We start from the raw sequence: 14,733 nt of genomic DNA, 5'->3' as shown, positions 1-14,733 counted from the left end.
CCTATGTCCCCAAATTCCTACGTTCTCAAATCTCTCCTTTCCCAAATTCTTACATACCCAAATTACTATATCCCAAAATTCCTATGTGCCCAAATCGCTATATCCCCAAATTCCACATCCCTATATTTCTCCATTGCCAAATTCTGACATACCCAAATCGCTATATCTCAAAATTCCTACATCCCCAAATCACTACGTATATAACGCTGAAATTATTCACGGTGTAGATAGAACTTCTCTTACTTTGTGTCCTCATGCACCAACTCGCAGGTTGACATCTATATCTCATACATTGTCTTTCATAAACGACATGCTTGTTGCAGAACTCTTTAGAAATGCTGCAGAGGCTGGACCTCTGGACATCGTGAAGCTTCGCGAAGGAGATAAACTGCTCAACATTTCGACCAGTTTGCCGGCGAACACACCAGACTCACCCTATGTTCTTCAGGTAACGATTCAGCCACCGTACACAGCTGTCTCGGCGATTTCAACTCGTTCTCGGTTCACCAAATCTTTTGCCAACGTTTCTCGTTAAATTGTGTAATTCAGCGTGCCTCCATGGCCCTCCTCGGTCTTTTAACATCGAACGAGCGTCGTTTCAAAAGGATTGAATTGAAAAACTTCAACGCAACGCTGAAACGTAATTACTTCTTAATTCTTCCCTCTGGCCATTTGCTTGAGAGTATTCGTTGAAAAAATGCGGATTTTTCATTAAAATGTACAGGCGAAATTCAATCTGTAATAATTGCACCTTTAACGGGATAAATTATTAATACTCATAATTCGTCATTGAAACGCTTATTCGTTATATTAAAGCCTTTCTGGAATTCGTCGTTCAATTAACGGTCGAATTACCGTAGTCGTTTTAAGACATTGCAGATAGAATCGCACGATTCTGCTGCTTTCAATTCGAATCAACTGAATTAGAACCTTCTCGAGATTTCTTGAATAGCTTCATTCGATAAATGCTTGGCTCGTTGATCAAAATGGTACTTTACGGCGTGAAATTAATCGAATACTCGGGTGCACGCTTCTTTTAGATGAAAATAGGGACGAGTGTAGGGGAAATAACACTTCACCGCTTGATTTCGATTTTGGAAAATTAACATACACGAACTTGAAACTTCAGTCTCTATATTTTTGTGATCAAACTTCTTAATTTTCACCTTTGTGAATTGTATTTTTAACGTGATCTTTGTTCCTTTCTACATTAGAAGCTTAAAAGTTCCTCTAAATTTGATCATTAAAATACTTGTAAAATTCTCAAGCTTCTAAATAAAGACAACTGTTTTTACACCCTTAAAATGTCAGACTAAAAAGTTTCTTGTTCGCGTGCATAAAAGGTTCGGCCAAATAACATGCAAACGCTGACACCACGTAATTCCTCACGAAAAAGCAAACAAAAAATGTAACATCACATTTTTTTCATTTCAGCTTAGTTTTCGGGAAAATCGTATTTGAAGATCTTTTCATTTTTTTACTTTTATGACAAGGCCTCTGGCGCGTGACATTATGCTTATAAATGATGTCTTAAATGTGGGATCATAAGTTATGGTAGAAATACAAAATACATGTTACATACATACTTAATACTGTTATAAATTACTGGAAGGGACTTAATCTTTACAGGGGTGAGATTAGTAGTCACAGCAATATTGGTCTAAAAATTTGTAATATTGATCGTAATCTACAGAGATAATCCTTTTAGGATAGCAACTCTAACACTCTATCGAACTCAATAATTATTTACATACATAACTAAAAATATTCTAAAAAGTGTCAATTTTCGAAGGAAAAGTTTAGGTTCTTTCCCCAAAGGTTACTTAGAAATTAATAATGATAAGTAAGTAAGCAAACGATAAATTAACACTCGACAAAATTCAGCTTTCAAGAAAATGTGAACAAATCGTGTGCCATAATGGGAATTTCTAAGCCGGTTTAGTAGCTTTAGCTTTCCCAAGAAACAAGTCGAAAATCAAATTCTATCCCATGTATTTTCTCCCTTTTTGCACAAAGAATTGCGTGGTCGTTACGTGTTATTCGTCCGGAGACTGTAGTTTTTTGTCGGTGCAGCTTGATGGTTGTAAAAAGTGTTTTCTCTTTGGAAGATTGTCGGAGCGCATCCGGCCTCGTCGGGAGTGATCGAGGCGGAAGTGCTGTGGGCTCTCGAGAGACGCGTGGCGGCCTTGGAAAGGCAACTTCGGGAGCATCAAGAAGCTCTATACGCGTCACCATCGTTCGCTCTTCGTGAACTGAAGCGGCAAGTGGACAGTTTCAAGAACAAGTTGGAGCACAACGATCAGCTTAGTTGGCTGAGTAAGTTTCTTACCAAATAAACTGCCGTTTCTTCCGAGACTTTTGCGAATTTATCGGAACTGCGAAATACAGGGTGTCGCATCGAACATGCGAACGAACGTATTTTCACTGCTAATCGAGGTATGTAGGAAAAAGTTGAAGGACTCAGAATTTTTTTAGGATCACACCCTGATATCGTAGTTAATTTTAGTTACTTTTTAACCCCTTACAATATTGTCCATATGTAACGCACTCAATCGAAGTCAAATTAATATTCATTTTTAATATTCGAAGTTTTAATACACCTGGAGTTTAATTACAATTATAATTTGCATAGTCGAGGATTACAAGATTGATATAAAGATTTAATTTTTATTCTCTGTTTTAATATAGTAGTGATTTGTTAGTTCTGACGCAGCAAATAAATCGTGAGACGAGGGGTGCCTCTTGTGTAATATCACGACGCACTCATGACGCACACTGTTTATAGATCGACGTATATATTTATTATCATTGAAAGTTCAGCTTATAAATTTAAGTTACTAATAATGTTACTAATAATCAAATGACTGTTAGTAGCAGCAATAATTTTGGACTCATAAGTTGAACATATTCACTTTGCCTCCCTTGAACATACACTGCTTCATTTAAATATATTTACAATTCAAGAAATTTATTTTTTTCATTTTTATGAACACAACCAATAATATTTGGTTAGACTCAAAAATTTTGAAGAGATCGCTTCTAAAATTTTGTAAAGATCGGTTAATAAATTTTGAGAAATCTAGGTTAATTTAAAAAAGGGAACTTTTAAAATAATTAACGAAATGTCTATTTGCACGAAGACACAATAATGACCGTTTCGTGAATAAATGACAAAGTGTACGTAACTAAAGGTATGTTTTCATTTATATTTTGTAAAACTGCGCTTTCGTATGTTTTCATTTCCTGCCCCTTTTGCGGAAAACGAAGTATTTAATATTAAACGGGGAAACATTTTGAAGGCAAGTTCGCTTTATAGTCGGCTGAAATACGTAAAATTCGAACAGAACAGAAACGTAGGTTATCCTTTTCATTTTTTATATTTTACCGTGCAAGCGTGATTGGTTTTTACACAACTGGCTGAAACCTTCTATAGAAAATAACGAACAAAGTGACGGAAGACAATTCCGATCGTTCTGAGTTTTCGATTTCCTTTCGATATTGGTTTTTTTCGCCTTTTATTTCATAGCGCGACGCAGAACGGGGGTTTTCTTGATTATTTTCATCGATGGTCGAATGGAACTGCGACAAACACGACACGGATTCAAATTCGTTAATTTGAAGTTGATAGATCAGTTCTGTTCGTTCATACGGATAGTTTACGAATTAGGACCAATTTTCCTATAGTTCATAGATTCAATATATTGATAAAACTTTTCTAACGACTTAAACCCGACTATGATAACGATTCACCGTGGATTTAAAAATCGTTATTCTAATCGACGATATTTTCAATATGGTACACAGATATAGTGCTTTCAAAAATGGTTGCAATCCGCTTATTTTTCCATAAAAAAATAAACTAAATTCTGTTTATCGATCGCGGAAACTCGATAGAAAGTTTCACAATAGTTTCAATAGTCAATCGAGCTTCGTTGATTCGATAGAAATCGAACTTTATCGATATTGAACGTACAAACTCGATGTTTTCAAAAATTGATATTCGCTTATTCGTTGATTGAATGCCAATAGATCTTTTAGCTATAAAAGCATGAAACCTTGTTATGATTAGACAAATTCTTATCATTTCATCACTTCTTTCTTCAAAAAAATTTATCATTCATTTGATGTTAGTAGAATCGCTATTTTAAGAAATGATATATTTTTTAATACTTCTTTTCACAAATGCGATGGCAAAATTTTCATACAGCTAATATTGTTAATTTTCATCGATTTCATAGTTCAGTACAAAAAAGTGATATGGCTGCAAAGTCATGAAATAACTCTGAATATTGCACAGAGTATATTTTTTAATAAATGAATAAAAATTGCTATCTATATTTTTCATTGATATGACGCTCGAAATCTACTCCGATTACAAGAACGTCGTTTTTCGCGAATTTCTTTTTTTATCGCCGCGTTCTTCCCTCAGGATGAAAAATTTCCATGCACCTGAATGATTAAAAAAATGTTCTGACGCTTCTGATGGTTCTGTTGATCTGACGAAGTCGATAGATATACGCGCAGATAAATAGCTCCTGGGTCGAATACGCCTACCGCTGAATAAATATTTGCCTGTGCAAAGAACCGTCGCAGTTATTCCTATTTTCGGTTTCTAGCCAAACGCGTTTACAGGGTATTTCAGAAATGGATGATCAAACTACAGTGATAAAACGTCGTTACGGGATCAACCGTGACCTCAAACATCGTACTTTAACAGAGGAATCTTGATAGATAGCTTAAACGTGACAAATCGTGAATATTGTTTCTGGTTATTAAGCACTGAATTCGTTCAAAATTTTTGTCTAAAATTTTGCATGGAAAATTCCAAAAGTTATGAGACTGAGAATATATTGAGCAAGTGTCTTACGCAATGGTACTTTAACTCGAGTTTAAAATCAACCCTTATTGCGCTCTTTTTTGATCTTATTTTTTGCAGTTTGAGGTTATTTAAAACAAAAATTATTTCTATTTATTTAATTTAATAATTCCAGCTATTTATCGATTTTTATTTCTAGCTTGTAATTTGTGATTATTTAAAATAAAAATTGTTTCAATTATTTATTAAATTTAATAATAATTGCAGATATTTTGTTTTCATTATGTCGCTCTGAAATTGTAAGAAATTGTATGAAGTATCGTGCAATAAATTCGTTTTCTTTTAACACAAAAAATAGCCGATGGAGCAGCCTTACAACTGCACAATCACCATGGAAACGACCCCAAAATCTCACCTCCAATCTTTCCTCCTTGTCACGAGAATACAATTTTTTCCACTTTTCGTCTCGTAAACGAACTTCCACGTCGAAAAAACGCAACACTTTTCATGTCGGAAGCTTTTACGTTCTTAATTTACTTTCAGTCACCAGAGCTTTTATTTCTTACTAAACCATTCGGACAGCACCCGATTCCGTTGATAATTTTTTCTTAAAATTTCTCTTTCAAACACGAAGCCCGGTTGCAACGACATTACGCATTTATTTTAATATTATCTGTTCGATCATGTTCAATCCATTCCATTCACGGGTGGCTATCGTGACGTTCAACGTATTAACCATTAACGGAGTGGCTAAGTGACGTAGGGAGCGTAAAATCGATCTGAAACTGCTTTTCAATCAATCAGAAACACGGGCTGCCCGTCTGACAGCAAAACGTGGTACATTTCATGGTTCAATCTAACGACCGCTGTCACTTTCAGGTTTCTACAAACAGCTTCCGGAGCCGATCTACGCGGATTCCTGTCGCAGATTGCAGTATCGTCGGAAAAGCGACAGCATGAAGCGGAAAGTGCGGGAAAAGTTCCTCAATATCTGGTGAGTCGATATTTGCTCCTTTTTACTGGGATTACATCGAGACACTGTTCACTCTTCTGCTTTTAACTTTCGTTTTACTCGAAGATGGCGAATTATTTTGACAAGGATAATAATTCTTGCTTTCGGACCACGTACGAAAATTTCGCTTTTATGGCTATATTACATATATAATATGGAAAATTGTCTTGGGTCATATAAATTATTACTAAATTCGTTGATAATGATATATTGTAAGAGTAAGTGGACAATGGTTTAGGACCACCATAAATTAAGGAGTTCCCCCTCAGAGTGTTTCGGAATCATGTTTGTGGGGGATGCGTTACCTTCAGGAAAGTCTGAGAACGGTACATTTTTATTAGCGATTTTTAGGGAACGTGAAGAGAGAAGTACGATATTATTTATTAATTCTGTGTGAAGCATAGACCATCCTTGCAATATGTATAGAAATTAGTTACTGTCGTGACAATATATTGTAACTTGTGTATCAGTGAGGTGAAAGGTGAATAGAAAATGGTGCCTCAAAAGGCTAGGTTACAGTTCTTTGTACAATTTTATCTTCAAAAATGTGAAAAACGTTAAAAATATTATACAGTGATCTTCAATGGCCAAGAACTTAGTTCCTACTCGATGCGACTTGTTGTAATATTAATTGAACGTTTATGATTGATTCGAGAAACGATCTAGCGGGTGCAGGATATATGGAGTTCGTAAAATTTGATTAGTTCTGGCTAATTGCTTTGATAGTTCGAAATTGCGGAGTTTATAGTTTGAGACATTCGAAGTTTACGGAATTAGAAATGCTTCTTGATGCTTTGGCGAGAGCAATAGGTAAACGGCATACACTTGGAAGACGAGTTGGGGCTGCAGATGAAGTTAGGTTAGGTTGCGTCTGGAGAACAATGAAGGGTTTCCTGAGCTTTGTTAAGATACTTCGGATACGACAGCGTACTTTTAAACTGATCAAATATGTCTTCATTTTCTGGTTGTGAAGTTTAAGTGTTGAAACACATGACCGTGGCTTTGATGTCAACGAAATTTAATTTCTAGGTTTCCAGATATCTAGATTTCGAAATTTTACAATTTAATTCTAAATTTGTAGGCTTTCAAGTTTCTTAATCTTTTAATTTAATAATTTTCCAATACGTATATCCTCAATTTGCAACATTCCAAAGCCGGAAATTCGCAAATTTCTAAACTCCTAAATTACCAAATTGTCAAGTTGTCAAATTGTCAAATTGTCAAATCCCCTAATTTTTAAACTACCAAATTCTCAAGTTCCCCTAATTCATAAACTACCAAATTCTCAAGTTTCCTAAATTCCTAAACTACCAAATTTTCAAACCCCCAAATTCCTAAACTACCAAATTTTCAATTCCTCAAATTCCTAAACTACAAAATTCTCAAGTTCTCTAAATTCCTAAACTACCAATTTGTTAAATCTCTAAATTCATAAACTACCAAATTCTCAAGTTCCCTAAACTCCTAAACTACCAAATTTTCAAATCCCTAAATTCTTAAACTACCAAATTTTCAAATCCCTAAATTCCTAAACTACCAAATTGTCAAATCCCCCAATTCCTAAACTACCAAATTTTCAAATTTCTAAATCTCTAAATCCCTAAATTCCTAAATTCCTAAATTCCTAAATCCCTAAATTCCTAAATCCCTAAATCCCTAAATCCCTAAATCCCTAAATTTCTAAATCTCTAAATTCCTAAATTCCTAATTTCTCCCAAACTTGTTTTCCCTCCCAAAATTTAAATTTACAATCCTCCATTGCGAAATTCAAACGTTGTGTACTGCATGTAAAATGAACGCACATATATCTTATTGTTAGATATCATAGTTCCACACACATGAATTTCGCCTTCCTAGAATCGAATTTCGTGGAAGATATTTATCTTAACGTGGATTCCTATCTTGGATTATTCCGTCACGAAAACGATACTATCGTTTCGTCGTTGATGATTAATTTCCTTCTCCGAGAGACGTTTACCGTGATTTACCTAAGTTGCTTGAGTAATCCTTCCTGTTCGTAGTTCGAACACGTTGTGTTTGAAATGACAACTGAAAGATGAGAAGAGCAAATAATTTGATGTTGACTTTCTGTGTAACTTTCGATGGAACAAGAGCAATTTGTAAATCTTGATAAAGTCATTGTATAATGGAACTCAGTAATTATATCGATTTTCTATTTTCCAATTTCTATGTATTTATATTTCTAAACTTTTTAGTTTTTAAATTTCTAAATTCTTAAATTTAAAATTTCCAAATTTTGACCTTAAAAAATTGTCAAGTTTAACAATTCTTAAATTTTGCAATTTCTTGATTTCTCAGTTTCTCCTGTTCTTAGTTTGCAAATTTATAAATTTCCAAATTAATCTAATCTTCAATTAGTATTTCATTTTATTACGAATATGTAAAATGCACAATTCGAGTTGACAATCGGCTCTTCATTTATCCTACTACCATTTACAAACCATATCAAAACCTTCACTAAAAGTATTTCAAACTAATTTTCCAGCACTCCAAAATCCTACGTCAGTTATTACAGTTCAAAAAGTCCACTTCGACGTTGGAATGTTAAACTGCAAAATTGCATCGTCAAACAGCCAACGTTGACATTTGAAAGTAAAATTTATTTAATATAAAGTGGTATGTAAATGAAGAAATATCTTCCAAAATAATTCCAACAAATTTCATATTAAACGCTATTCGCTACCATCAAATTTATTGATATAATTATACTTTGTGAGCGAATCATTCGTTTTGCATAAAAGCGGGATTTATTATGGCTGTGTAAAGTTTTATACAAGTATATTTTTCAATATGAGGGATTAGTGGCTAGCATATGGATTTGCATGAGAAATTCGGTCGAAAAAGCCGGAATTTATTTTATATTTCCCAGCAGCGTTCGCAGTGGATATTCAAAGGGGGTGAATTGGTATTTCCATGCAGTTTTTGATATTTAAATATGTCCTCAAATTGAACGTGTGTAATTGAGTGCAGCATGCTTTCAGTCTGTACCAGTGTGGAATATGAAACAAATTATTTATTTTCTTTGAAGACATAAATTACTGAATCTATCTGTTTAAAAACACTAAAACTATCCAATCGACTGATCAAGTTTCTTACTTCAAATTTGTTCTTTTTAATTAACCTTATTTTCTCAGATCTTTTGATAGAATGTAAGAAAAATGAACTCTAATCAATTTAGAATATCTGTGATTTCAATTTGGAAATTTTCGATGACTGTATTTTGAAAATATTCTACATAGTAAGTCACTGTTTTAAGTACGCCGTTGATGGTCAGCCATTTCATGTACCAACTCATGGGTTGTCATCGGTACACGTCACATGTAATTTCAATATTAATCATATTACAAATGAAAGGATAATGATTCTTGCCAGAATCGATACTCACTCTGCATGAATTGAATTACCGTTAACAGTATGCGTGTTTCGCCAGGTATGCACGATACAATCGAAATAAGCTGATTAAAACGATTGTTTCTACTCAAAATGGAATTATTTCACCTGTGATCAATTGTTAGAATTGTCAAGTTTAATCTGCTTTTGACGAATCACATTCAAGGATTAAGCGACACTGTGGTTACTTGTTCGTGCCCGATTTTATCGAATTTCCGAGCGAAATATACATTTTAACCTGAGTTGCCTGGGAAACAAATTTGCTGGCTAACTAGATTTATTTGCAAAAATGATGTTCGCTTGTTGCCGCGTTCTTTGCAGAACAATGTACAGTGGTAGAGTAGCTCGATAACATTATTATACCACTGTCGAGGAAGCTTTGTGTTTGTCTTAACTAATTGGGTTAATTTTAACTACCGCTCGAAGGAGACTTAACTTCGTTAAACATGATTCTACTTTCAAATGTTTCTCGTACAAACTTATAATACGCAGGTACAATCGAGAAATCACTTTCTTAATAACTGTCGTAATTATCAGAAATTTCAAGAATTACGTTTAGTTTCATACTAGGATTCTTTTTTAATTCTTGATGTATCCAAAGTTACAACTTCTTTAGTAGAAAGTTTCATATTGGGACTCATTTTTTAATTCTTCATGTACGAATCCAAAGTTACAACTTCTTTAGTAGAAAGTTTCATATTAAGCTATATTTTTTAATTCTTGATTTACGAATTCAAAGTTACAGCTTCTTTACTAGGAAGTTTCATATTAGAATTCATTTTTTAATTCTTCATGTATCCAAAGTTACAGCTTCCTCCGTAGATGCTGTTTGCATCTAGTCATTTAGTTATATACATTTTTTTAATAATTATGAATTATAATTAATTCGAAGATTTATAGAAACTGCAAAATTCTAAAATTCAAATATTACCAAATTTTCAAGTCTCGACACTTCTGACTTTCAAAATTGTACAGTCTGAAAATGAAAATATGGCTTCGAGCGACTAGAGTTTATTTTGCAAGGTACTTGATAACTCGAGTGTCTCCGATGTTTCGTTTCACAAAAGCTAGGTGTGGGCGTACAATTTTTGTGACATTGTGGAAAAACAGTTTCTAAGTTTCTATTGGTTTAGCTAAAATTCGAATATGGAAAAGGACGTAGTGGGTATGAATTTTCCATAAAGTAACCATAGCAAATACCGTGACAGAGAAAACTGCAAAGGACTCTACTGCTGCTTTAAGGGTTTCAGATGTGACTAATAATAATTAAAAAAATACTCGTCAGAATGACTCCTAGGATCTTATTACTGCTGTAAGAAATTGAAACCACAAATGTGAAGAAACGAAAAATCGTTAAACTATTATTTCGCCAGAAATTTGAACCGAGAATCCCCTCGCTGTAACATGCGACCTAACAAAATTCAAAGTGCGTCATAAGTATTTCCGCGAGTTTACGATCCTGCAGTAGTACAAGTCGACGTGTAGTCAGCCGCATATATTTCGTATACGTACATTTTCCGTGAACAGAACTGGTTCTCTGTTATAACACTCACTAGGATCTTGTTACGGTGAATAAATAGTGCTTCTTGCATAATATCGAGACTTCCAAGCACCTGTTATCGATACTTTCCTTAACATAAACAAGATAGAACAGCACCACGAGTTTCGAATATTGGCTCAACCCTTTTATCATATGTTCGGAACAGAGCATTTCTATGCCATAACATCGTTCAAGATGCGTTTCACAGAAAAGTTTGAAATTGTGCACGGTGAAACTTGATCGCAATTTCTGAGCTGCAAGTTGGTGGAGATCGTGTTCGGGAATCTTTCTTGTTAGATCTTTCTGAAAGAAGTTCGAAATGAATAATTCAGTCGGTGTCGTATTTAGAACGAGAACATTTCGCGTATTTTATCGTTTTCGTTGCTGCTCGAAGTGCATCGATTGATTCATGCTTGACGGGTGCGGCAAAGAATGATGTGTATCGGGACAACTCGATAAATCGTTACGCAACGGGAACCACTCGAAATGGTGCACGGTGGAGCGTTGAGAGGGCTCTTTTCATGAAACTGCATTTTCAGATTCCTAATTTTCTCGGTTTAAACTTTTTTGTATTCCCCATTTTTCCAATGTTTCCAACCTGCAAATTTGTAGATTCATTTACAGATTCAATGAATTACTATATTTTAGAAGTAGTAGATTTTCGAATTTTTATATTTTTAAATTCTCAAATTGTAAATTTATGTATTTTCGAAGTTCCAAACTTGCAAATTTTTAAATTTTTTAATATTTCGAATTACTAAATTTCTAAATTGCTAAATTTCTAAATTTCCAAACTTTTACATTTCTAAGTTCCTACATTCCCAACTTTTCAATTTACCACGTATCAAGATTATTCAAATTTGAAATTTCAGTATCCCAAGACGTCCAAACTCCCAATTTCCTTAGTTTCATTTCTTTATCAACTCCCTTGATATAAACCTTAATACAAACTAATATACACGCTAACAAAATTACAAGAATACAAAAACTGATCAAACTGAACATAAAGTATAAAAACAAACGAATTGCCGTTGGTAGGAAGTCATCAAGCATTATAATATATTTTACAAGTTTAGCAGGATATATATTACCTGTCTGTTCCCGTGAAGCGAATATTATAAAGTTGATGTACTCCTGCAAGACTTTGGAAAACTATTGATCGATGAACAAGGAAAAGTTAGGTTAGCGACTGTTTCTAGAGAAAACATTTGTTTACTCGATAGAATTTGACAGTTTGAAAGAAGATTATAGATTACTACGCCGCTCCGTTAGTCGAGTCAGTATGATGTTTCTTGCTTCAGTATAATGGAAGATATTTTTCTGTTCAAGACAGATTTATAGACTTTCGATGAAAACTTACTAGAATTAACTTCAGAAAGTCTCTGTTTTAATAAGAGTATTATATAAGGTGTCTCACAACTCGTGTAACTCTCGGAACGGGGTGGTAGAGGACGTGATTTTAAGCAAGATTTCTTTTTGCAAAAATGGGGTTTGAAGCTTCGTTTTTGAATTATTAAAGAAAAACACGGGCCAATCAGAGCGCAAGGATTACGGTGCGCAGACGCGAGAGCGACGCCTTCGAGCATAATGGCTGCGGGGGCGTAATCCTCACGCTCTGATTGGTTTGTGTTTTTGCTTAATAACTCAAAAACGAAGCTTCAAACCCCAGTTTTAGAAAGAAAAATCTTACTCAGAATTACGTCCCCCACCATCCCTTTCCGAGAGTTACACGAGTTGTGAGACATCCTGTATATTTGAAAACTTAGGAATTTTCAGATTTTGGAATTTAAACATTTCGGTTTCGAAATTTAGAGGTTTTCAAGTTTTGTACGTTAGAAGTTTAGAGATTTGTACATTTTTTTTTGAGTTTAATTCTAGGAAGTTTAATTCTAAGTATTCAATATTTAGAAATTCTAAAATTTTGAACTTCACAAGTGTCCATTTTAAGAAATATACAAATTTCCAAATTTTCGAGTAAGTAATTTAATTTGTACATATTTTCTATAAAATATTTTATAAAATTCTTTAAATTATCGAACTAGATAATTAAAACATATCTAAACTCAGAAATTCTGAAAACACATTCGCTATACTGATCAAATGTAATCTTTAACTTAGACATTTTTATACTTTTCTCGTTATAACTTTTTACTTAGCTATAGAGCACAGTTTCCCATTAAATCTTGTATGCGTCTCTGTTTGTTTATGCAATTTATAAATTCCTGAAAGAAAACGAACCAGTAGAGAAGACCACGTTATTGAACGAAATAAGGGAAAAGCAAGCATAAAACACCCAAGGGTATAACCGCAGACAACTTTATGCTTCTCGATTTATTATTTACCTTATTTCTACATTTTTTCTGTCACAAAAGAAAATGTATGCGGTATAAAATATTTGTTGACTTATTGTTATCAAATTTAACTCCTGACAGTCGTACTGGGTGAAATGACCCATTTGACATCGATTTACTATCAAATATAATCACTTTATATCCTAAAAATGTGAACAAATATCACTTTTTGAAATAACGGCATTTTTACAATTTTTTCCTTAAGCTATCTCAAGATTGTTAACTAAAATTTTAGCTCTTTCCATTGAAATCGAAAAAGATTTTGAATTTTTCTGCGAAAAATACGGTTGTCAAATTTTTTTACATTGCTGAATTTGTGTAGCGGTTTAGGGACGTAAGGATTTGGGAATAAAGCGATTTAAGGAGACACTGATTTTTGGATTTGAAGATATTTCTCCTGAATGTGGGGATATAGCGATTTAAGTATGTAAGAGGTTGGGAATTGAGAGATTTGGGGGTGTCGAAATTTGGGGATGTAGCAATTTGGAAATATACCGATTTAGGGATGTAGAAATTTGGGAATGGAGGGATATCGGAATGTAGAAATTTGGAAATAGAGGGATTTAGGGACGTAGGAATTTGGGGATGTAGCGATTTGGGGATGTAGGAATTTGGGGATGTAGAAATTTGGGAGTGGTGGGATTTGGGGACGTAGGAATTTGGGGACATGGGAATTTGGGGACGTAGGAATTTCAGGACATGGGAATTCGGGGACGTGGAAATTTGGGGACGTAGGAATTTAGGGATAAAGCGATTTGGGCACGTGAGAATTTGGGAATGGTAGGATTTAGGGACGTAGGAATTTGGGGACGTAGGAATTTGGGGACGTAGGAATTTGAGGACATGGAAATTTGGGGACGTGGAAATTTGGGGACCTAGGAATTTAGGGATATAGCGATTTGAGCACGTAAGAATTTGGGAATGGTGGGTTTTGGGGACGTAGGAATTTGGGGACATGGGAATTTGGGGACGTAGGAATTTCAGGACATGGGAATTCGGGGACGTGGAAATTTGGGGACGTAGGAATTTAGGGATAAAGCGATTTGGGCACGTGAGAATTTGGGAATGGTAGGATTTAGGGACGTAGGAATTTGGGGACGTAGGAATTTGGGGACGTAGGAATTTGGGGACATGGGAATTTGGGGACATAGGAATGTGATGACATGGGAATTTGGGGACGTGGAAATTTGGGGACCTAGGAATTTAGGGATATAGCGATTTGAGCACGTAAGAATTTGGGAATGGTGGGATTTGGAGACATAGTGATTTGGGAACGTAGCAATTTGGGGATGTAGCAATTTCGGGATGTAGGAATTTGGGGATATACCAATTTGGGAAGGCAGGAATTTACAAATATAGCGATTTGGGTATGTAAGAATTTAAAAAATATAAAAATTCGTAAGTCTAGAGGTTCAAGAACGTACAGATTCTATTCTCACCAATTGTGCCGTAGCTCTTCCAAACACGTCAGCCTCCCTCGCCAACTCGTGGGTTGCCATCAGTACCTGTATGCTATTCCAATAGCGCATGCGACCGTCAATGTTTCAAAAAAGAAAACTTAAATTACAGTTTTCCTGGAAAAACTGCATGAGTAGAATTGCGC

At 34.6% G+C, this 14,733-nt stretch overlaps 1 protein-coding gene across 3 annotated transcripts in view; it reads left to right on the top strand.

The window, feature by feature from the left end:
• Pde9 (phosphodiesterase 9) overlaps positions 1-14,733 on the top strand; it is a 167,880-nt gene that overhangs the window by 131,370 nt on the left and 21,777 nt on the right. For 2 of the 3 annotated variants that reach the window (XM_012280684.2, XM_076536120.1), the window contains 3 exons: positions 324-448; positions 2,109-2,316; positions 5,696-5,810. In XM_012280684.2, the coding sequence (XP_012136074.1) occupies positions 324-448; positions 2,109-2,316; positions 5,696-5,810 (448 nt within the window). The other variant, XM_076536129.1, reaches the window with a different exon arrangement.

This window comes from Megachile rotundata, chromosome 1 (genome assembly GCF_050947335.1).
Source record: "Megachile rotundata isolate GNS110a chromosome 1, iyMegRotu1, whole genome shotgun sequence".
NCBI lineage: Eukaryota > Metazoa > Arthropoda > Insecta > Hymenoptera > Megachilidae > Megachile > Megachile rotundata.
The sequence above is the reverse complement of the archived record's forward strand: the minus strand, read 5'-3'. Positions and strand labels throughout refer to the sequence as shown.